This window comes from Aotus nancymaae, unplaced genomic scaffold, assembly GCF_030222135.1.
Source record: "Aotus nancymaae isolate 86718 unplaced genomic scaffold, 86718_ANA_hifiasm-v0.15.2.pri h1tg000003l, whole genome shotgun sequence".
Lineage (NCBI taxonomy): Eukaryota > Metazoa > Chordata > Mammalia > Primates > Aotidae > Aotus > Aotus nancymaae.
This window is the reverse complement of record NW_026988414.1, coordinates 44914365-44939241: the sequence shown is the minus strand read 5'-3', so window position 1 is coordinate 44939241 and position 24877 is coordinate 44914365. Positions and strand designations below refer to the sequence as shown.

The 24877-nt window shown below is 37.1% G+C and overlaps 1 protein-coding gene and 1 non-coding gene across 2 annotated transcripts in view; both read left to right on the top strand.

Annotated features, from left to right (window-relative positions):
• Positions 1–24877, top strand: part of IFT74 (intraflagellar transport 74) — a 107018-nt gene that overhangs the window by 61055 nt on the left and 21086 nt on the right. The window contains exons 13-14 of the mRNA XM_021672840.2: positions 7487–7566; positions 23826–23879. Of these exons, the coding sequence (XP_021528515.2) occupies positions 7487–7566; positions 23826–23879 (134 nt within the window). The remainder of the gene's footprint in view (positions 1–7486; positions 7567–23825; positions 23880–24877) is intronic.
• LOC135277295 (U6 spliceosomal RNA) lies at positions 4196–4302 on the top strand. The gene has a single exon (XR_010344922.1). It is a non-coding gene; the product is annotated as a U6 spliceosomal RNA (small nuclear RNA).

The window sequence follows — 24877 nt, the reverse complement described above, 5'->3', positions numbered from 1 at the left end:
TACCAAGTCTCACTCTCATCCCCCAGGCTGGAGTGCAGTGGTGCAATCTCGGCTCACTGCAACCTCTGCCTCCTGGGTTGTAGTGATTCTCCTGCCTCTCCAGTAGTTGGGATTATAGGCACCTGCCACTGTGCCTGGCTAGTTTTTGTATTTTTGGTAGAGACAGGGTTTCACCATTTTGGCCAGGCTGATCTCGAACTCCTGATCTCAAGTGACCCGCCCACCTCGGCCTCCCAAAGTGCTGGGATTACACGCATGAGCCACCACACCTGGCTGTGTATCTCCTTTTGAGAGTCGTCTATTCATGTCCTTAGCCCACGTTTCACTTTTTTATGGAATTTTTTTTGTCTTGCTGATTTGAGTTCGTTGTAGATTCTGGATATTAGTCTTTTGTCAGATGCATAGTTTATGAATGTTTTCTCCCATTCTGTGGGTTGTCTGTTAACTCTGCTGATTATTTCTTTTGCTGTACAAGCTTTTTAGTTTAATTAAGTCCCATCTATTTATCTTTGTTTCTGTTGTGTTTGCTTTTAGATTCTTTCAGTTTATGAAGTCTTGATGTCTAGAAGGGTTTTTCTGATACTACCTTCCAGAATTTTTATGGTTTCAGGTCTTAGATTTAAGTCTGTGATCCATCTTGAGTTGATTTTTGTGTAAAGTGAAAGATGAGGATCCAGTTTCATTTTTCTATGTGTGGCTTGCCAATTGTCCCAGCACCATTTGTTGGATAGAGTATCCTTTCCCCACTTTATGCTTTTGTTTGCTCTCCCAAAGATCACCTGACTGTCAATATTTGGCTTTATTTCTGGGTTCTCTACTCTGTTCCATTGGTCCATGTACCTGTTTTTATGCCGGTACAATACTGTTTTGGTGACCTTATTGTACTTATAGTATAGTTTGTTTAGTCTTGTTTTGGCCATGCAGGCTCGTTTTTGGTTCCATGTGAACTTTAGAATTGTTTTTCTAGTTCTGTGAAGAATGATGATGGTATCTTGTTGGGAATTGTGTTGAATTTGTAGACTGCTTTTGGCAATATGGTCATTTTCACAATATAGATTCTAGCCATCCATGAGCATTGAATATGTTTCCATTTGTTTCTGTCATCTATTATTTCTTTCAGCAGTGTTTTGTAGTTTTCCTTGTAGAGGTTTTTCACCTTCTTGGTTAGGCATATTCCTAAGTATTTTATTTTGTTTTTGCAGCTGTTGTAAAAGGAGTTGTTGATTTCTTTGTCAGGTTGGTTGCTGTTGGTAAATAGCAGTGCTACTGATTTATATACATTGATTTTGTATACTGAAACTTTACTGAATTCATGTATCAAATCTAGGAGTTTTCTGGATGAATCTTTAGGGTGTCCTAGGTATATGATCATATCATCAGCAAACAGTGACAGTTTGACTTCCTCTTACCAACATAGATGCCTTTTATTCATTTCTGTTTTCTGATTGCTCTGGCTAAGACTTCTAGTACTGTGTTGAATAGCAGTGGTAACAGTGGGCATCATTGTCTTGTTTCAGTTCTCAGGGGGAATGCTTTCAACTTTTCCCCGTTCAGTATAATGTTGGCTATGGGTTTGTCATATAGATAGCTTTATTACCTTAAGATATGTCTCTTCTATGCTGATTTTGCTAAGGGTTTTGATCATAAAAGGATGCTGGATTTTGTCAAAAGCTTTTTCTGCATCTACTGAGATGATCATTTGATTTTTGTTTTAATTCTGTTTATGTGGTATATCATATTTTTTGACCTGTGTATGTTAAAGCATCCTGCATCTCTGCTGTAAAACTCACTTGATCATGGTGGATTATCTTTTTGATATGCTAGTGAATGCGGTTAGGTAATTTTTTTTGGAGTATTTTTGCCTCTAAATTCATCAGGGTTATTAGTCGATACTTTTTTTTTTGTTGTTGTGCTCATTCTTGCTTTTGGTATTAGAGTGATACTGGCTTCATAGAATGATTTAGGGAGGATTCCCCCATTCTTTATCTTCAGGAATAGTTTCAGTAAGATCAGCAGCAGAGGCTGCCATAATCTTCCTTGAAACATAACTCCATTGGCCTGAAACCACCCCCTCCATCCACATTGGCCACAGGCAGCCCCATCAAAGGAGACTCTGAGCTCTAACACGCCTAACCCTGCCCCTACCTGATAGTCTTTCTTTACCTGCCCTTATAGCCAAAGACAAAAGACCTAAACTTGTAGCAGCTCTGTGGCCCCACTCATCACCTGAGAAACACAAATATTTATTCAGGTGACCTTAGGGCAACCTTGTATCCACCCATACTACTGTAGCTGATGCCCTCTTGAAAGTGCCACCTCCTGGCTAGAGGCCAACCAACACAAATCATTATAGCAATTCATAACAGAACAATCCTGCCCCAAGGAAGGAGAAAACAGCAGCTAATTCCACTGCCTGTAACATCCACAGTAACCAGAGGTCCTGAGTCTGTTCACATGACAGCTGCACTGCCAGCATAACCAGCATTCAATAAAACCAGTGCACTAAACAAAACTACAGCCAAGGCCAGGTGCGGTGGCTCACGCCTGTAATCCCAACACTTTGGGAGGCCAAGGCAGGTGGATCATGAGGTCAAGAGATCGAGACCATTCTGGCCAAAACGGTGAAACCCTGTCTCTACTAAAAATACAAAAAAATTAGTCAGGTGTGGTGGCACGTGCCTGTGGTCCCAGCTACTTGGAAGGCTAAGGTGGAAGAATCTCTTGAACCCAGGAGGCGGAGGTTGCAGTGAGCCGAGATTGCACCACTGCACTCCAGCCTGGTGACAGAGCAAGACTCCGTCTCAAAAAAAAAAAAAAAAAAACTACAGCCAAGGACTCTCACAGAGTCCACTTCACTCTTTAGCTACCTCCACCAGAGCAGGTGCTGGTATCCACAGCTCAGACCCTGAAGACAGATCACATCACAGGACTCTTTGCAGACCCTCCCCAGTACAAGCCCAAAGCCCAGTAGCTCTGGTGGGTGGCTAGACCCAGAATAGCAATAATAAACCCTGCAATCTGGCTCTCAGGAGGCCCTATCCTAAGGGAAGGGGGAGAACACCACATCAAGGGATCACCCTATGGAACAAAATAATCTGAACAACAGCTCTTCAGTCCCAGATCTTTCTTCTATCTGTCATAGTCTACCCAAATGAGAAGGAACCAGAAAAACAGTTCTGGTAATATGACAAAACAAGCTTCTGTAACATCTCCAGAAGATCACACTAGCTCACCAGCAATGGAACCAAACCAATAAGAAATCTCTCAACTGACAGAAAAATATTTCAGAAGGTCAATTATTAAGTTAGTCAAGGATCCAACAGAGAAAGGTGAAAATCAACTTAAATAAATTTAAAATACAGTATATGGATGAAAAAATTCTCCAGAGAAATAGGTAGCATAAATAAAAAAATAATCACACTTCTAGAAATGAAAGACAAACTTAGAGAAATGCAAAATACAATGGAAAGTTTCAACAATAGAATCAAATAAATAGAAGAAAGAACTTCAGAGCTCAAAGACAAGGCTTTCCAAATAACCCAATCCAACAAAGACAAAACAAGAATTAAAAAAAAAAAAAAGCACAAAGCCTCCAAAAAGTTTGGGGTTCTGTTAAATGGCCAAACCTAATAATAATTGGTGTTCATGAGGAAGAAGAGGAATCTGTAAGTTTGGAAGATTTATTTGAGGGAATAATCAAGGTAAACTTTCCTGGCCTTGCTAGAGATGTAGACATCCAAATACAAGAATGTCAAAGAACACTTGGGAAATGCATCACAAAAAGATCATCACATAGGCTCATAATCATAAGGTTATCTAAAGTCAAGACAAAGGAAAGAATCTTAAGAGCTGTGAGGGAAGAGCATCGGGTAACTTATAAAGGAAAACCTAACAGATTAATTGCAGATTTCTCAGCAGAAACCCTACAAGCTAGAAGAGATTGGGGTCCTATCTTTAGCCTCCTTAAGCAAAATAATTATCAGTCAAGAATTTTGTATCTAGCAAAACTAAACTTAGTAAATGAAGCAAAGACAAAGTCATTTTCAGACAAATGCTAAGAGAATTCACTACTACCAAGCCAGCACCTCAAGAACAGTTAAAAGGAGTTCTAAATCTTGAAACAAAACCTCAAAATACAGCAAAGTAGAACCTTCTTAAAGCATAAATCTCATAGGGCCTATAAAACAACACAGTGGTGCTTGCTTCAGCAGCTTATATACTAAAATTGGAACGATACAGAGAAGATTAGCATAGCCTCTGCGTAAGGATAACATGCAAATTCGTGAAGGTTTCCATATTTAAAAAAAAAAAAAACACAGTGGAAATGAAAAGCCAAGGTATTCAGGCAATAATTAGCACAATGAATAGAATGGTAACCACACATCTCAGTTCTAATGTTGAATATAAATGGCCCAAATGCTCCACTTAAAAGATATACAGTAACAGAATGGATAAGAATTCACCAACCAAGTAGCTGTGGTCTTCAAGAGACTCACCTAACACATAAGGTCTCATGTAAACTTAAGGTAAAAGGATGGAAAAAGATATTCCATGCAAATGGTCACCAAAAGCAAGTAGGAGTAACTATTTTTTTTTATATCAGACAAAACAGCATTTAAAGCAACAACAGTTGAAAAAGACAAAGAAAGAGGGACATTATGTAATTATAAAAGGACTAATCAAATAGGAAAATACCACAATACTAAGTCTATATGCACCTAACACTAGAGCTCCCAAATGTATAAAACAGTTACCACTAGACCTAACAAATGAGATAGACGGCAGTACAATAATAGTGGGGGACTTCGATACTCCATTAACAGCAGTAGACAGGTCATCAAGACAGAAAATCAACAAACAATGTATTTAAACTGTACCCTAGAACAAATGATATTTATAGAATATTCCTCCCAACAACTGCAGAATATACATTCTATTAATCAGCACATGGGATATTCTCCAAGACAGACCATATGATGGGCCACAAAATGTCTTAATAAATTTAAGAAAATCAAAAGTATATCAAATATTCTCTCAGACCACAGTGAAATAAAATTGGAGATCAGCTGCAAAAAGAACTGACAAAGCCATGCAGATACATGGAAATTAAACAATTTGCTCCTTGAATGATCTTTAGGTCAACAATGGAATAAAGATGGAAATTTAAAAATTCTTTGAACTGAACAAAAATAGTGGCACAACTTATCAAAACCTCTGGGATACAGCAAAAGCAGTGCTAAGAGGAACATTCAGAGCATTAAGTTCCTATGTCAAAAAGTCTGAAAGAACACAAATAGACAATCTAAGGTCACACCTAAAGCAACTAGAGAAACAAGCACAAACCAAACCCAAACTCACCAAAAGAAAAGAGATAATGAAGATCGGAGCAGAACTAAATTAAATTGAAACCAAAAAAATATCAAAGATAAATGAAGCAAAAAGCTGGTTCTTTTTAAAAGATAAACAAAATTGATAGACCATTAGCAAGATTAATAAAGAAAAGAAGAGAAAAGATCCAAATAAGCTCAATTGGAAACAAAATGGGAGATACTACAATCAATACCACAGAAATACAAAAGATCATTCAGGCCTACCATGAACACCTTTACACACACAAACTAGAAAACTTAGAGGAGATGAATAGTTTCCTGGAAATATACAGTCCTCCTAGATTAAAGTGGGAAGAAATAGAAACTCTGAACAAACCAGTAACAAGCAGTGAGACTGAAATGGTTAAAAACAAAATGCCAACAAAAAGTCCAGGATCAGATGGATCCACAGTTGAATTCTATCAGATTTTCCAAGAATTTGTAGCATTTTACATTTCTACCAGTAGTGTATGAGGGTTCCAGGTTTTTCATATCCTCACTTGTTATTATCTGTCTTTTTCTATTATAGCCATTCCTAATGGGTATGAATCAGTGTCTCACTGTGGTTTTGATTTGTATTTGTTTGTTGGCTAATGATGTTGAGCTTTCTTTCACATGCTTATTGGCCACCATATTCTTTGGGGGAAATGTTTAGTTAGTTACTTTGCTCATTTTTTTAACTAGATTTTTTTTATTACTGAGTTGTAACTTTTTAAATATATTCTAGATAGAGGTCTCATCAGATACATAATTTGTAAAAATTTTCCCTTGTTCTATGAGTTATCTTTTCATTTTCTTGGTGTTCTTGGAAGCATAAAAGTTTTCAATTTTGATTATATCCAGTTTTTCTGTTTTTCTTTTGTTGCTTATGCTTTTAGTGTCATATCTAAGAAACCAAAGCCTAATCCAAGGTCATGAAGACTATGTCTGTGTTTTCTTCTGAGAGTTTGGTAATTTAGTTCTTACATTTAGATCTTTGATCCATTTCAAGTTAATTCTGTATATGATGTGAAGTAGGAGTCCCGTTTTATTCCTTAGCTTCTGCATATACACTTGTCCCAGCACCATTTGTTGAAAATACTTTTCTTTCCCCATTTAATTATCTTAGCACCCTTGTCAAAAATCAGTTAACTGGAGAATCTATGGTCTTATTCTGGACTCACAATTTTAGTCCATCGATATATATGTCTATCCGATGCTTATACCACATTGTTTTTATTATGGTAGCTTTATAGTAAGTTTAACTGCTTTATGTTAAAAGCAGTCAAAAGCAGTTAAACTTACAAACTGCTTTATGTTAAAAGCAGTTAGACTTACTATAAGTTTAACTTAACATATAGGTCGGACGTGGTGGCTCATGCCTGTAGTCACAGCACTTTGGGAGGCTGAGGTGGGTGGATTATGAGGTCAGGAGTTCAAGACCAGCCTGGCCAAGATGGTGAAACCCGTTCTCTACTAAAAACACAAAATTAGCTGGGCACGGTAGCAGGCACCTGTAATCCCAGCTACTTGGGAGGCTGAGGCGGAAGAATCACTTGAACTCAGGTGGCAGAGGTGCAGTGAGCTGAGACGGCATCACTGCACTCCAGCCTGGGCAATAGAGCAAGACTCTGTCTCAAAAAAAAAAAAAAAATTAACCCATATAATTTTCTGCCAGTGGTAGATTTTCACTTATTTTCTAATTTTTGAGACTAATTTTCCAACTTGATTTGGCTTATAGATACCTACAAAAAGAATATTGTTAAATATTTTTCATTTTCTTAATACTACAAGCCAAACTCGAAGTTGGGAAGGGGTCTGCTGTTGAAGTCAGGTAACCTAGTGTTCTCAGAGTATACTTGGGCTCCAAATATGAATCATTAAAAAAGATCTAGATAAGATTCTTTCTCTCTAAATTTATAGTATTGTCCTCATAATAGGACATGCTATTTTTCAATATTTATGCAACTTGGAAAAGATATCCTAATATCATCAGTTATAGTGTTGTCCTCAGAATAGGACATATTATTTTTGAATACTGTTTATGCAACTTGGAAGAGATGTCTAACCTCCTTAAGTGTTTTTATTGAATGTCTGTCTACATTTCCTTCATAAATTTATTAAAATATTTTCAATAGGTTAACAGATATAAAAGAAAAGATGAATCAGTTTAATGAAGAAATTAGACAACTTGACATGGATTTAGAGGAACACCAAGGTAATGCTTCTGGTATTTTTATAATGTAGATTAACAGATGCTTAGCAGTTTTGATATAGTATTACCGGTGTCTTAGAGACTATTTAACTACTTGGGATTTATTATTTAATTCTCTCTAATATTACTAACTTTAGCTACTAAAATGTATACTACATGAATAATATTACAGCAGTGATTTAAACTGACCACTTATGAGTTAAAATGATTGTATAATAATTTATTTAGCTTTGCCAAGCAGTTTTTTTTTTACAAAAACAGAAGTAAAATGTTTAAAGTTTTAATAGATTTCTAAGTTATACTTCCTCCTAAGGTGTATTTCCTTCCTAGTAATAGTCAGTCGTTTATTATAAATAATATAGTCAACTATTAATGGTGGCGGTAACTGGTAGCATTAGAGGGGATGAAAATCAAATCATAAGTATTACAAATAATCCAGACAGAATTAATTCCCCATCCAGGCCTCAAAATGAGGTAGCAAGCACTGATTAACCTGATCCTCCACAACTTTCCCCAGGAGTGGAATTTGAAGAACCAGTGAAGGGACCAGAACACCTGAGGGAGCTTGGGGTTTGACTATGCAGAAATACTGTGGTGGGGGGTTGGGCGTGGGGCTACATTGTAAGGAGGGTGAGCATCAATTGCCTAACAATCTTCTCCCTAATAAGAGAGAGAAAAGTAGATTTCCCATAGCACTTTAATCATAGTTTAACTGCAAACATATGCTCTTGGATTATCAAGAATTGACTATATATTCTTATGAGTTAGGTGTGGTATAAACAGTGTGCACATGTACATGTATTCTTGTTATGGCTAAGGAAACATTCATAGCAATGCAGTGGCTTAATCACAGCTCACTGCAATTTCAGACTCTTGGGTTCAAGTGATCCTCCTGTGTCAGCTTCTCAAGTAGCTGGGACTACATATGTCTGCCACTACATCCAGCTAATGTTTAAATTTTTAATAGAGATGAAGTCTCACTGTGTTGCTCAGGCTGGTCTCAAACTTCTGAGCTCAAGCACTCCTCAGACCTCAGCCTCCCAAGATGCTGGGATTACAGGTGTGAGCCAGCACATCTAGCTGTCTATTCCTAAATTAATTAACTTCAATTTTCAAGGTGGTATATCAGTCTTATAGTTTTTCTTTATTTATGAATAATAGCATTAGCTGCTACTGATTGATTACTTATCTGGCTAGGCACTTTTTAGTCTTGCAAGAACTTTTTAAAGCCTTGTAAACCTATTTTATACATAATGAGGCTCAGAGAAGTTATATAATTTAGTCAAATTCCTCCAGCTAGTAAATAGTTAATTCTACATTTAAACCAAGGTCTCTCTGACTCCAAAACTTTAGTTTTATTGCCTAAGCCTCAACTTGAATTTCTGATATGAAGTGCTATATTTGTAAAATTAAGATATTCTTATGAAATACAGTTTAATTTATACATGGCTACTAGTAGCTTTAAATAAGGAATCTAAAGGCAGACAGACTTTAAGTCCCAGTATTAGATAAATAAACTTGCCCAAGCTTCAGTTTTCTCATCTGGAAAATGAATATAATTATTCTATCTTACTAAGATTTATGATTACTAAATGGCATACCATGTGAGGTAGGCTAGCAATAAATTGTTAAGACTAGATAGAGTCATGTCATTTTCTTTTTTATAATACTTATTTTTATTGACAAATAAAAATTGTATATATTTTTTGTGTATAATGTTTTGAAATATGTATACATTGTGGAATGCCTAAATTGGGCTGATTACCATATGCATTACTTCACTTATTTTTGGTGGTGAGAATGTTCAAAATTCACTGTCTTAACAATCTTCAAGAATAAACTATGTTATTGTTAACCATAGTCCCCATGTTGTACATGTAGATCTCTTACCTAAGAGATCTATTTCTCCTACCTACACAAAATTTTGTATTTTTGAATTATATTATTTACTTTATTAAATCATTTCATTGCTTTTAATTTATGTAGATCTAGTTTCTAGATTTTCTGTATTAATATATTCAAAATTATTCTGAGAAATCTGATATTATTCTTGATTTTAGATGCTTATAGAATATGCTCTAAAGAATTTTCCTTTTCCTAAATCTAAATTTCTAACATTTAATTTTTTTCCACTAAAATAATACATTTTGGGGTAACAGTTTATTAATTGCTAGGTCTTTTTTTTTTCGAGACAGAGTCTCGCTCTGTCACCAGGCACCAGACTGGAGTGCAGTGGCACAATCTTGGCTCACTGCAGCCTCCGCCTCCTGGGTTCAAGCAATTCTCCTGCCTCAGCCTCCCAAGTAGCTGGGACTACAGGCGCGCGCCACCACGCCCAGCTAATTTTTGTATTTTTAGTAGAGACAGGGTTTCACCATATTGGCCAGGATGGTCTCAATCTCTTGACCTTGTGATCCGCCCTCCTGGGCCTCCCAAAGTGCTGGGATTACAGGCATGAGCCACTGCGCCCGGCCTAATTGCTAGTTCTAAGACAAATAGAAGGCTTTTAATTTTTACTTCTATTTTCCTATTTTCTAACCTTTCTTCTTTTTTATTAATGTGGGAAAAGATAATTATAATGCAGTATAACAGTGGCATTTATAACATATATAAGTCTATGTGATATGTAATTATTATTTATGTGCATTTATATATTATATATGTACATATATATTTATATTAATGCATTCGGTTTTTGTTCTGCTACACTGTGATCATCCTCGATTATTGATACATTAGCACAGGAGATTTTTGTTAGAAGATTACTTGTTATAAAGTTACTTGTTAGTTCAAGACCTCCTTATTTCTTGCCTGAACAACTTAGCAGTAGCCTCCCTAACTGGTCTCCTCACTTCCAATCTTGCCTCCTGTCAGATTCTTCCCCCATAAATGCTGCCAGAGTGACATATATAAAATGTTATTCTGTGTCACTGTCCTTAACACTGGTTACATGATATACAGCATAAAGTGTAAGAATTTTTGCATGTCATTCTAGTCCTCTATGATCTGGCCTCTGTATTGTCAACCTCCTCTCCCACCCCTCATCATCTCTGTCCTTATATTCTAATAATAATCTGCTTGTAGTATATCCTGTGTCTCTTACTATTTTGTTCTCTCTCTATCTCTCTCTTTTTTTTTTCCCAGAGCCTCACTCTGTTGCCCAGGCTGGAGTGCAGTGATGCAGTCATGGCTCTCTATAGCCTTGACCTCCCAGAGTCAAGTGATTCTCCCACCTCAGCCTCCTGAGTAGCTGGGACTACAGGAGAGCTCCACAACCCCTGGCTTATTATTATTATTATTATTATTATTATTGTTTGTCAAGATACGGTCTCTCATTTTGCCAAGACAGGTCTCAAACTCTTGGGCTCATATGAACCTCCTGCCTTAGCCTCCCAAGTGCTGGGATTGCAGTCACGAGCCATCATCCCAGCCCTTTGTCTTTAGTGTTCCTTCCCCTGTTTTTCACCTGACCAAATTCTCATCCTTTAAGATAGAACTCAGGTATCCATTTATCCAGCATAACTTTGTCTTCCTTCATTTGTTTCTAGGCTACACTAACTGAGTGAACTCTCTCCATGTTTTCAGAGCATACTATGTATAAACATATCACTGGATTGACCACATTATATTACAGTTATCTATTTATGTGTTTGTCTTCTCTCTCTGGCTAAGTCCTCAATTACAGGGACTGTGTCTTACACTTTGGTAACCTCTTTCATCAACACAATGTATGGGAAAATACATACTCATTAAATGTTTGTGAAATGAACTAAATAATTCACATTTTAGCAGTAGTTGTAGAATGAACTACAGATAAAAATTGGGCTCTGGGCCGGGCGTGGTGGCTCACATTTGTAATTCCAGCACTTTGGGAGGCCGAGGCAGGCGGATTGCCTGAGCTCAGGAGTTTGAGACCAGCCTGGGCAATACAGTGAAATCCCATCTCTACTAAAATACAAAAAATTAGCTGGGTGTGGCAGCATGCGCCTGTAGTCTCAGCTACTTGGGAGGCTGAGGCAGGAGAATTGCAAGAACCCGGGAGGCAAAGGTTTCAGTGAGCCAAGATTGCACCACTGTACTCCAACCTGGATGCCAGAGTGAGACTTCGTTTCCAAAAAAAAAAAAAAGAAATTGGGCTGTGGCTACTTCTTTGGGCTCTCTAGGTTTAGGACGTAGGTATGCATTGTTCCCCAGAGGGAGCTTGACCGCAAAGGTTTTATTACTTTCCAGAGGATTCCTACCTTGGATTATGTTTTCCAGTAAAGTGGTGGATGCTTATTTATATCCACTTCTCACCTTGACTCATGGTTATAGATGCTCTGTTCCTTAGGATAGCGATAATAATCAGATTGCTTTGTCTTTCTAGTTCATATGCAGTTTTGCCCCCCTGGCTTTATTTCCTCTTTGGCTCATTTTATTCATTTCTTAGATGCTACCTGGCTTCTTCTATTAACAGCATCTGTGTATAATCCAAGTAGACCACCTTTTGCCTTGTAGGTTTTCTGTTTAGGAAAGCACATAAACCATAAATGATGTTTATACATATCTGGCTTTTTTCAGGAAGTAATCCAACCTTTCAGTTTTCACATAAACTTTAAAATATTTATGTAATTCATTCTAAATTCAAAGGCATCCTTAGAAACTGAGTTAGGTACAGTTGTGTTCTCTGCTAGGTATTAATGGTGACCTTGTCATCTTACAACTTTCTCAAATATATCATATTTATTCATTTTGTTAAGTCTTTAATGTTATAATTTGCCAAAAATTACATTGAATAATTATGTCTCAAAGTTAACTAAATAAAATCAGTTAGCAGTTATTTGGCTACTCTATGAAAATCTTTATTGTTCCTGTGATGCTGAGTTTAAAAAAAATTTTCACTAAATTAGTAATTTTAAGGCTTCAGATTAATGTATTAAATTGTGATTTTTATGTATGAATCTGGTATGTTTTTAATGTGAAAAATTCAAGCAGTATAAAAATGTATTAATATGAAGTAAAAAGTCATCTCTTTTCTCCTCTCACTCATCTAAGTCTTCAGAGGTCATTATGGTTTACCGTGTGATATTAAGCCTTTTAGACTTTTTTACTCTGGCAATCTAAATTAAAGCAGAGAAAATACTTAGACTTTTGACCAATAACATACTTGAGCTCATACTTAGACTTTTGACCAATTCTAGAAGGGCTTCATGGCTGTCAAATCATTCCTTGGTCTTGTAAGTAATTTTTAAAAATAAAATAATCTCATAACAGAAAATTTTTGTTGTAATTAGATGTTACCTTTTTTTAACTGCTAGGAGATTTGATTCTGTGATCTTAAATATTTGCTAGGCAGCACTTATATTGGTTTTCTGTATTGATGGACCAGGTAATTTTGTTATAATGGGTCCAAATTTATTTGGGTTTAAATGTATACACTGTTCGGCCAGGTGCGGTGGCTCATGCCTGTAATCCCAGCACTTTGGGAGGCCAAGCGGTATGGATCATCTGAGGTCAGGAGTTCAAGACCACCCTGACCAACATGACGAAACCCTGTCTCTACTGAATATAGAAAAAAATAGCGGGGTGTAGTGGTGCATGCTTGTTATCTCAGCTCCTCAGGAGGCTGAGGCAAAAGAATCACTTAAACCTAGGAGGCGGAGATTGCAATGAGCCGAAATCGTGCCACTGTACTCCAGCCTGGGTGATAGAGCAAGACTTCATAAAAAAAGAAAAAAAAAAAAGGTGCACATTGTTCTATATTTTAGTAGGGAAGGAATTTATGTATATGTGTGCTAACTAATAACAATGAGAAATAGCTCTAGTGAAAGTCATATGGTCAGTATTTGGCTGCAAACTCTGCCTCAATAGTAAAGTGGAGTGTTATTGGCAGATGCCATGCTACTTTTCAAAATGCCTGAACTCATCCTGATTTTTCCTTTCTCAGTTGAAGTGCCAACAATTGTATATTTGTTTAATTATTGCTTTTTAAAATGTTGCTTTTGGACAAGCAAGGGAAAGTAATGGAAGAAGTATTGTTGCTCTGAGTAAAGCAGAACACACCAAGTGGTCAATAGTAGCTTATATTTTCACTCAACAAAGGATACTATTTTTAATAAGGATCTTTTCGTCTTCAAGGCTTACTTCTAACATATAGCCAAGTAACTTTTTTTTTTTTTTAAATACAGATGAATTTTGCGGTGTTGGCCAGGGTAGAGTGCAGTGACAATTTATAGGCATGATCATAGCTCACTGTGGCCTTGAACTCCTGGGCTCAAGGAGTCCTCCTGCCTCAGCCTTTCAAGTAACTGGGACTCAGGCCCACGTTACTGTGCCCAGCATGTTTTTATTAAGGAATCTGTTGATTAATAAAGTCTTTTATTCTTACTACAAATTAATACTTGAGAGTTTATATCATATATTAAAGTTCTTCAAAGTAAATAGTTTCTTAGTCCACTTAGCTCAAATCAGGCCCATAGTGAATTCTTTTTTTTAATGAGATAGGGTCTTTCTGTCACCCAGGATGGAGTACAGTGGTGTGACATCATAGCCCACTGCAGCCTCAAACTCCAGGGTTCAAGTGATCCTCTCACCTTAGCTAAATAAAGTAAAATGAAGTAAAATAAACTCCTGAGTAGCTAGGACTACAGGTACACACCACCATGCCCAGCTAATTGTTAAAAACTTTTTTGTAGAGACAGGGTTTTGCTCTGTTGCCCAGGCTGATCTCAATGTGCTTGGCTCTAGCAGTCCTTCTGCCTTGGCCTCCCAAAGTGTTGGGATTACAATTGCGAGCCACTGTGCCTGGCGTTTTACTCTTTATTAATGTATTCCCTTACATTAAGTAAATTCTATAAAGAACAGCATTACTATTATAAGACATCTCAAAGTCTTTCATGAAGCACAAAACAGTGATCAGTCTTCTATGCAAAAATATTGAGTCTTTTGAAATCAGGGTAGTTCTAAGCTTTACCTAATGCTGGCTTAGATTTAGACTTTCTGAAGTCTGCTAAGTCCCAGTTGTCCATTTGCTTTCAGCTTCCAACTTTTTTTTTTTTTTTTTTGAGATGGAGTCTTGATCTATCACCAGGCTGGAATTTGGCTTGATCTTGGCTCAGTGCAACCTCCGTCCCCTGAATTCATGCAATTCTGCCTCAGCCTCCCGAGCAGCTGGGGCTATAGGCATGTGCCACCACGGCCAGCTAAATTTTGTATTTTTAGTAAAGACTGTGTTTCACCATGTTGGCCAGGATGGTTTCGATCTCTTGACCTCATGATCTGCCCGCCTCGGCCTCCAAAAGTGCCAGAATTACAGGCCTTAGCCATCGTGCCTGGCCTCAGCTTCCAAAATTTTATTGCTATTGTCTCCTATTTCTATATGCTGGGAATTTATACCTTTAAAAATTCTTTTTGCTATAGTTTTAGTGGGGTTTGGGGGAGGATCACAATTAGATGTGCATGTTCAACCTGCCATCCCTACCAAGAAATGACAATCATAAACCTTACTTACCTAGAATTTCTGAGTGTTTAAGCACCTGTAAGGTACATCATTTTACTGATTTTTAAAAAATATGTGTATGTGTGTTTTGCCTTGAATGACCATCCTCATGTGCTTTCATTAACTGGGCAGTTAGCCTCAGTGCATAGGAGGTCATCCTTTCCAGCTTTTAAAAAAAATACTTAAAATTATTTTAAAGATTCAGATTAACTTATTTTTTAATTGTAATTTTAGATATGAATCTGGCATGTATTTAACATGAAAAATGCAAGCAGTCAAAAAGTATATAAAGTAAAAAGTCATTTCCTTTCTCCTCATCCAAGTCTTCAGAGTTAATCATGGTTTACAGTTTGATGTTTAGGCTTTTTGACTTTTTAAAATACACTTACAAACATATTTTTAAATGGACTAATACTAATGTACAATTCTTCTGAGCTTGAGCTTTTCATTTAACTGTATAATATACATTCTTCTCTATGAGGATGTATACTTCATTCTGAGAAGTGGTATAGCATAGTGGTCAATGTTAGGGCTCTAAAGTCAGACTTAAGAATGGTGCCTGGTCCAGTTGTGGTGGCTCACGCTGTAATCGTAGCACTTTGGGAGGCCTAGGTGGGTAGATTGCTTGAGCTCAGAAGCTCGAGACCAGCCTGGGCAACAGGGCGAAAACCTATCTCTACAAAAAAAAAAAAAAAAAAAAAATTAGCCAGGCGTGGTGATGTGCGCTTGGCTTGTAGTCCCAGCTACTTGTAGTTCCAGCTACTTGCTGAGGCAGGAGGATTACTTGAACCTGGGAGGCTGAGGCTGTAGTGAGCCAAAATCACGCCTCTGCACTCCAGCCTGGATCACAAAGTGAGACCTTATCTAAAAAAAAAAAAAAAAGTCCCTGGTATATATTAAGCACTTCTGACAACCATTAGCTACCCGCATGATTGTTGTTACATAGGATTCTATCCACATTGATATTTACACTGTTTCTAATTTTTAACTCCTAAGAACAGTGCTGTACCAGTACATTCATGTTTATTAACTTGTCTATTTATTTCTACAGAATAAATTTCTAGAAGTGAAATTGTGAATAGAATATTATTTATATTTACAATTTTTACTGGTTTGCAAATTTCTTCCCAGAAAAAGTTGTATCATGTTATACAACCAAAAGCAGTATGTGAAGGTGGTTCCTTACCAATGCTAGCTATAGTAAGTTTTTTAGTTTTTGTCAGTCAAGATAATGTACACATCACTGACAGTTCCAAAGTTTTGGTGGTTAGGCCTGAATTTGTAGTGCTACTGTGATCCACAAGGTGGGGCTAATTTTCTGAACATCTGTTAATATATACGCAGTAGGATTGACAGAGTTAACAAAGTACAGTCACTGTCATATGTCTCTGCAGGAGGGATTATTGGGCATTATTACTTACCAAAAATTATTACTTTGCAGATTCAAGTATTTTCCCAAATGTGGATTTGATTCTAAAACCAAATATCATGTGATTATTAACATACCATGTAAGACATACAAATAACTTGTTGCTACAATGTGGTAAATACATCATAATAGAAATATACACAGAATGCTGTAGGAATATTGGATTACTGTCCTAAATTCTGAATTAATTCGTTGTAACTTTCTGTATAATTTATATGTATCATTCAAAAGTAGTAAAAATACAAAATATAATACTTTGGTTTGTCTATAGTATACTTCTTCATACCCAGAGTTCTAAAGCCTAGATTAGGGCCTTTTTTTCCTTAATTATGGAGGGTAAAATGAAAAATGTTAAAGACATAATCATTTTGTTTAAAAGCACATGTCCTGTTACTAGAATGCCTGGATTCAAATCCAGGCTGTGCTGTTTGATCTTGGACATGCTATTTATGCTATTTAATCTGACTTTATCTTAGTTTTTTTCTTTAAAATGGAGATAATTGCAGTACCTGCCTCTTAGGGTTATTTCGAGGATTAGATGAATGTGTTTTGTATATAAATATGTACACAAAACACATTCACAATAGCAGTCAATTTAAAATATGCTCATAAATATTAATTAGTGACTGTTATTAATGCTGTTAGTTTATAAAAGGAAAGTTGAGTAACTTTACTGCTGTTATTTTCCCAAAGCATACATTAGAAAGTATTTTCCCATTAGTATTTCCTTCAGTATGTACAAAATAACCTATTTAGTTGCAAAGTGGTTTATCTTCTGGTATCTGAGATTTCAAATGGCATCCATCCATTGCTATTCTGTGGTTTTTCAACATACATCTGCTGAAGAAGAATGAATTATTATTGTTCAATCTAGAAATTGTTTAAAATATTCTTTGTATCTTTCATTAAAATGGTGATGTTATGTCTATACCAGGATCATCGCCACCATCTGAAACTTGTTAGTAATGCAAATTCTTGGGCTCTATCCCAGACTTACTGAATTGGAAACCCTAAGGAAAGGGCTCAGCAATTTGTGTTTCAGCAAGTTCTCCTGTTGATTCTGATTCATGTTAAAGTTTGATAACTGCTACTTTAGAAAATGATTAAGGACCTTATGTTTAGTACATGCCAAGTACCACCAATTATACTATGTGATTTTACATAGAGTACTCTGTTGGAACAAACTTCTACATAGTCCTTTTGTTTTACATAATTAGATAATTAATAAAAATTGTATAATTTATACAATATTTAAAAATTACAATTACAGTTTTTAAAGTGCCTCCTGCTTTAGAAACAGAATTATCTGACCTTGTTTGCATAGCTGTAAGGAAACTTCTCTGCCAAAACTTAAAATATAGTTGACCCTTCAAGACAGCATTGGTATTGGGGCACTGAGTGCACCATGCAGTCAAAAATCCGTGTGTAACTTTTGACTCCATAAAAATTTAATAATCTACTGTGGAATAGAAGCCTTACCAATAACATAAACAGTTGATTAACACATATTTTGTGTGTATTATATGCTGTATTCTTAGAATAAAGTAAGCTAGAAAAAAGAAAATGTTATTTAGAGAATTATAAAGATTTTTGTTATTTTCCACTTATTTATGAAATGGAAGTAGATCATTATAAAGGTTTTCATCCTTAGCATATTACTAACTTGCTGCTTACTGTAATAATGGTATGTAAAAAGTAGATGAGAGAGATAGACTGAATACAAAAAGATGGAATTTTATAGACCCCACAACTAATTAAAATTGAAATAGGAGTCAGAGAGGAGAAAGTGTCCTGGCTACTAAAATATGTGAAAATGTTAGAAGGGGTTTTATAACAACTCAATATGAATTAATGTGATACAGGCTTGAAAACAGCTGAAATTCTAGATTGCATAACAGAAAATGATTATATAGACTATGGGGAGTGATGGTCTTCTTGGAATCCTAAGTTTCTTGGCATAATATGTTGAAAGGGATAGAGAAAAACTAGAGCTCATTCATAGTAGAGTGACCAGAATGATAATAGAGATAGAAACCATGACACATAATGAAACATAGGCGGTACTGAGGCCAGATGCGGTGACTTATGCCTGTAATCCCAACACTCTGGGACGCTGAGGCGGGGTGGATCACTTGAGGTCAGAAGTTTGCAACCAGCTTGGCAAACATGGTAAAACCCCATCTCTACTAAAAACACAAAAATTAGCCGGGTGTGGTGGCACATGCCTGTAGTCCCAGCTACCTGGGAGGCTAATGTGGGAGAATCGCTTGAACCTAGGAGGTGGTGCTTGCAGTGAGCCGACATGGAACCATTGCACTCTTAGCCTGGGTGACAGAATGAGACCCTGTCTCAAAAAAAAAAAAAAAAAAAAAAAAAGGGAGGGAGGGAGGAAGAGAGGGAGGAAGGAAGGAAGGAAGGAAGGAAGGAAGGAACTGGGAGACTGCCTGTTTCACAAGTACCCCAAGTGCTGAGAAACAATCTGAATGTGCAAAAGTCTTGCCCCATCTGCCTGATTTTGTTTGTTGTTGACCTTTCAACTCCAAAATCAGTAGGCTTTGCTGAGTTGGGAACCTTGAGGCCAGGGAAGTCACTAGTACATGCCTTGTTGTATATTGATCAGGAGAGAAGATTGGAATAGCTGCCTATTTTGGAAATGTTAAGCAGACCTTCTGTAGGGGCAGAACTACTTCTCAGAGTATAAAAGCCTATAAAGTCTGAGTCAGGAGAACATCATTTGATGCCAGAGAAGTAAAAGTGTTGGGTGAAATTCCTTGCAGTGAGGACAGAGGTAGCTGTGGTGGTGCTCAGCCTATTGGCAGTGGAAGAAGAGCCTATCTTCCTTACTCCACTGCTGGCTATAGCAGAGACTATTAAAAAGCAACAGTGTCCTTTCTACTGTAGCCCCAGTCTTTTTGTAACGGTCCATACTCATTTCTTCTTCTTTCCTACTTGAGGGGAGAGAAAGCCTGAATTTATAGTATACCTTTTTGTGTACTTTTCTTATTAGAGTATAAATTCTTTAAAGGAAAATATTTTACTCTTTTTTTTTAAATTCCCATGTTACCTGATAAAGTACCTTGCCAGTATGATAATTCCTGTGTAAAGTCCTCCTGAACTATTTTCACGCATCTGGCTACCACAGCACGTCATACATAACCTGTTAGAGCACTTATGTTGCATTATAAATTTTTGTTTTTGTACACCTAATGAAATGTAAGCCCTTTGAGAATAGGGTGGAAACTATCTTACTCAGTTTGATATCCCAACACCTGTTACATTATCTGGCACATAGTAAATAATCAGTAAATTTATATGAAATAAATAAATGAGTGTAGAACTATGCTCACATCAAATGCTCCAAATTCAAGTATATCTCCAGAATTACCTTTCTTATACCATTGTGTCCCTTTCCCTCTCCCTTGGTCTCCTCACTGTTGATTCTACTACATTAGACTCTTCTGCTTACCTGCTTGCAATTTCATTGTGATAACACTGATTTTGCTTCCTTCCGTCTACAATCTTGTCCTGTACTGTAATATCGAATCTAAGGATCGATTTGGTAACAACCATTATGTTTTACCCTACCTTAGGACTGCCTACATCTACATGGCCTTTATGGGCAACTCAGATATTAATCCTTCACTGAGAAACCACAAAATAGATAAGTTCACTAATGCTCTGACCACTCTCCTTCTTAACAACAGTGACATTGGAAGAAGTCTTATGAAGCTTGGGTATCTGCTGAGATGTGTGGGAGCTCTGTCCCATCTAATCCAGCTGGCCAGCTGTGCAACTGTGAATGTTAACCAGATATGTCTTCCAACTCAATCTGTTGGCAACTAGGAGGATGAATTTGAGGAGGGAAGGAGGGTGAGGTCTCCTCTTAGGTTTCTGATTTGAATCATGAATGGATGGTGAGGACAGCCAAATATAATAGGGAATAAAAAAGGGAAAGTATGAGTTTAATTATGAATATACTGAGTTTCAGGATGTCCTGACAGTGTTTCCAAATGAATATATATAGTAAGCATTTAGATGAAAGAATCTAAAAATCAGAGAAAAGATTAAATTTGAGAATTCTCAAGCCACAAGAATGTGTGTAATCACCATGCATATAATAAAGCATTAGAAGTTCATTAAGAATAGAACTCAGAATTTAAATGAAGAAGAAAGCAGACCCATGAAGAAAAGACAGAAAAATAATGATCTGAGAGTAAAAAAAGCCAGAGAAGCTCTGCCACGCCATCCCCCCAAAAAGCAAAAACAAAACATAAAGGAAATCAGAGAAATTTGAAAGGTTGTATCAATAGTGTCAAATATTGCAGAGTAAGATAACTGAAAACTGCCCTTTGGATTTGATCATTAAGGAGTCGTATAATCTTACTGAGAACAATTCCATTAGACTAGGAGGAGGAAAAGCCTCATTGCAGTGTTTTGGGGTCTCAAAGCAAAATGAGAAACTGTCAACATCATGTGTAGGAATTCTCTTAAGATTAAAAGAAGAAAGATAAGACGGTAGTTATATCCTTGTAAAGTCTAGGATCCAGGCCTCCCTCCTAATCCCTTAATGCCTGACCAGTCCCCCAAGAGTGGAACTTAAAGCCAGAACAAGGAACTAGGACTTTCTTAGAAACATGGGCCATGGCGGGTTCAGAAGATAGTAGCTTTTCTGCTACTTCATGTGTGCAATATAATATTTATATGTGCATCTTCCTCCTATAAGGGTATCTCAGATCATGTGTGCTACAAACTCCAACTCTGTTTCCCACTCAAAAATCTGTCTGTAGTATATTTTTACAGTGTGTGTGTGTGTGTGTGTGTGTATATATACACACACACACACACAGATTACCTCTTGCTTCCTCTTCACACTTAATCAGAGTGCATTAGTGTGTTTTGAGACCATCATTGATAATTTGAACTGAGTAGTAGTTCAGTAAAGTTGCTAATGCATCTAGAGCCTTATCTGAGTGGTTCCAGTGTCATTGACATAAGATTTTCTCAGTATCAATGTTGTCATCAGTGAATTTCAGAAAACTTTTTAGACCAGAAGGCAGAAAAGCTGTTTGCTAATCCAGGTCTGTGACTTTGCCGTCACCCTTGTGTTCTCATAATTCACTCAACACCAAGCAAGTATATGCACAGATGGAGGTTCGTGTCTCTGCTTTCTCTAGAGGAGGCGGCAGCCATGTTCCTTCATAGCTCAGTTTTTGTTACAGTGAAATCCTATTGTCATAAAATAGTCACGATCCACTCCTATTAATGGTCCCTTTGTGAGGCTAAAAATGGCAGAATTTGTTCATTTTTCTGGGCTTTGGATTTTTGTCCCTTTAGACATGCTTTTCATGTCTGTTAAAATCAACATTTCCAAAACTGCTGTAAGCAACTCTTGATCTCAACTTTTTCCTTATGTAGGTTAATCATACTGCCATTTTCTCAGATGCCCAAGTCAGAAGCCTGGGAATCACACTTGATTCCTCCCTGTTTAACCCTAACCAAAATCCATTCACTCAGGCCCTTAAATGTCACAAATAATAATTCACTACCTTCTGTCCTAATTACCATCAGTCTACTCCAGGCAGCTTTCATCTTTCACCCAGATTATTATGACAACTTTCTAACTAGTTTTATTGCCTCCAATCTTACTTTTATTCTTCAGATCAGATATATTTTTCAAAAATGTAAATGGATTATTTCATTTCCCTGCTCAAAAGTATTCAGTAATTGTCCTTAGGAGAAAGTCCTGAGAGGGGAGACCCCCTCGCCTCCTTCAATTTCACATCTTCCCCCCTTTCCAGATGGGAAGGAGAGTGAAGAAGGAAAAAAAATGAAATAAAATTCCAAAGAGCTGGGAAATGACTCCCTCTTTTGTTCCCAGCGTCTCTGCTATCTGTTAACCTTGAAAGAGCTGCAAATGAATGCTATCTCTGCCGGCTGGAGCCTGGCACTGGTTCACGCCCCCACGTCCCCACAGACCAGGTTCCCTCCTGGAAACACCTCTGCCAATAAACAGCTTGTTGCTTTTGTCTTGTCTCTGTAAGCCCCTCTCCCTTGCTGGTCCCCGCTTGCGCTGCATATGAATTAGGAAATCATTGAAAACAAAAGATTGTAAGGTCGGACGTCCAGCAAATGGACAATGACATAGTTCCGCCTCAGTTTCCCCTTTAGCGTTGTAAGCCTATAAAAGGGGAGAGAAGCTGCAGCTCGGGGAGCTCGGTAAATGAGGCTGTTGCCTGCTGCAGCTCCTGGCCAAATATAAAACCACTTCCTTCCTCAGTTTGGTGTTAGAGAGGTTTGTTCTCTGCCGCTCCTGCTACAGTCCAAACTTTTTTTTTTTTTTTTTTTTTTGAGACAGTCTCATTGTGTCGCCCAGGCTGGAGTACAGTGGCCAGATCTCTGCTCACAGCAACCTCTGCCTCCCAGGTTTAAGCAATTCTCTGCCTCAGCCTTCTGAGTAGCTAGGATTACAGGCTCATGCCACCACACCTGGCTAATTTTTGTATTTTTAGTAGAGATGGGGTTTCACCATTTTGGCCAGGCTGGTCTTGAACTCATGACCTCGTAATCCACCTGCCTCAGCCTCCCGAAGTGCTGGGATTACAGGTGTGAACCATTGCGCCCAGTCGAGAAAGTCCAAACTCTTTAACATGGATCTTATAAGGTGCTTCATAATTTGCCTTATCTTTGTGACACTTTTTCACTTCTTTCTCTGCCTTGGCCATACCACTCTTTCAGTTCCTTATGCTACCATATTCATCCTCACTTTGAAACTTTTTACTGCTAATGTTTTGACATTTCAGCTTCTATATTTTGACCAGGTAACTCCTACTATTCTTTATAATGCAACTTGAATATTACTTATTTGGGGAAACTTTCTCTGTAACCCTCAACTAGGTTAGTTGCCCTTGCTGTGTGCTCCTATAGCATCTTTTATTTTTCCTATTATGGTACTTAGTACCTTTTAATTTTAATTAATTGTTAAATCTTTAGAGCATAAACTCCATGAGTGAAGTTACTCTGCTGTCTTGCTGGTAATCTTTCAGAGATAGAATAGACTTTCTTGGGAACTTATGTTTCTCAACACCCACAGTGTTCATGTGTAGGCTGAATAGCCCAGGTTTGGAATGGAAAGCCTTTAAGTCCTTTCTAATCAAATCGTTTTTTTCCACATATTCAAGGCACATGCATATGTCTACTTTAAAAGTCTCTGTAAGTCAATGAAAAAGAATTTCACCTAATGGAAAACATTGAGTAGTCAATGACTAATGGCATAGAGAGAACCAAAGAGATATTTTTAATTTAGAGTATTGTATGTGGAATTTTTGAAATTAATGTTGTATTTTATATCTCTCATAGGTGAAATGAACCAGAAATACAAGGAGCTAAGAAAAAGGGAGGAAAATATGGACAGTAAGTGATATTCATATAGATATAAAAATATTATATTTTCAGATTGCTGTTCATTTATACTAAATCAGAGACCTCATTTTAGGTGCTATAATGGCTAATAAATGCAGAAGTGTGGACATTCAAAGCATTTTGCCTTGAAGAATAATTTCTAGCATAATTTAGAGATGGATAGAAAATTCTTAAAAGATATGTAATGAGTGTCTATACACTGGGGCTAGATTCTAAAGCTAGTACTTTGAAGTCTGTATAGAGGAAACCTACAGACCAGGGGTCGCCAACCCCCAGGCTGCAGACCAGTAGGAACCAGGCTGCATACCAGTTAGATTGCTGATCTGTAGCAGCATTAGATTCTCAGAGGAGTGTTAACTCTATCACATGTGAGGGATCTAGGTTGCACTTTCCTTATGAGAATCTAACTAATGCCTGATGATCTGAGGTGGAACAGTTTCATCCCAAAACCATCACCCGCATCTGCTCCCTGGCTCTGTTCCATAGAAAAATTGTCTTCCATGGTCCCTGGTGCCAAAATGGTTAGGGACTGATGCTATAGACCATTTATTGATTGAATGTACTCTTTTACACGTTTCACGATATTCACCTTTAGTATCTTTCACTTTTATTTTTAGCTTTCCATAATGCTTATCTCATTTATTAGCCCTCATGTCAGATATTGTCACTTTGTTCTATTACCAGCTGTAATTTTAGTCACCTTTTGTTACAGTTTTTGATTCACTTAAAAAAGTGATTCAGCCTGACTTTATAAATTGATTTTTACTTAAACATATGTTATATATTTATACTTTATAAAAAATTGGCATGTATTATCTATTACTGGTTTCCTTTTATCATTTTGCTAGAATCTGAATTCTAGCAAAGTGCTAGAATTTCATCTAGGTCTTATGTCAATAGTTACCTTCATGTAGGCATGCTATATATGAAACAGTAATTGTCAGCTCTTACTTCGTTGTTTACCAAGATTTCTTTAACATGTCAGCAAA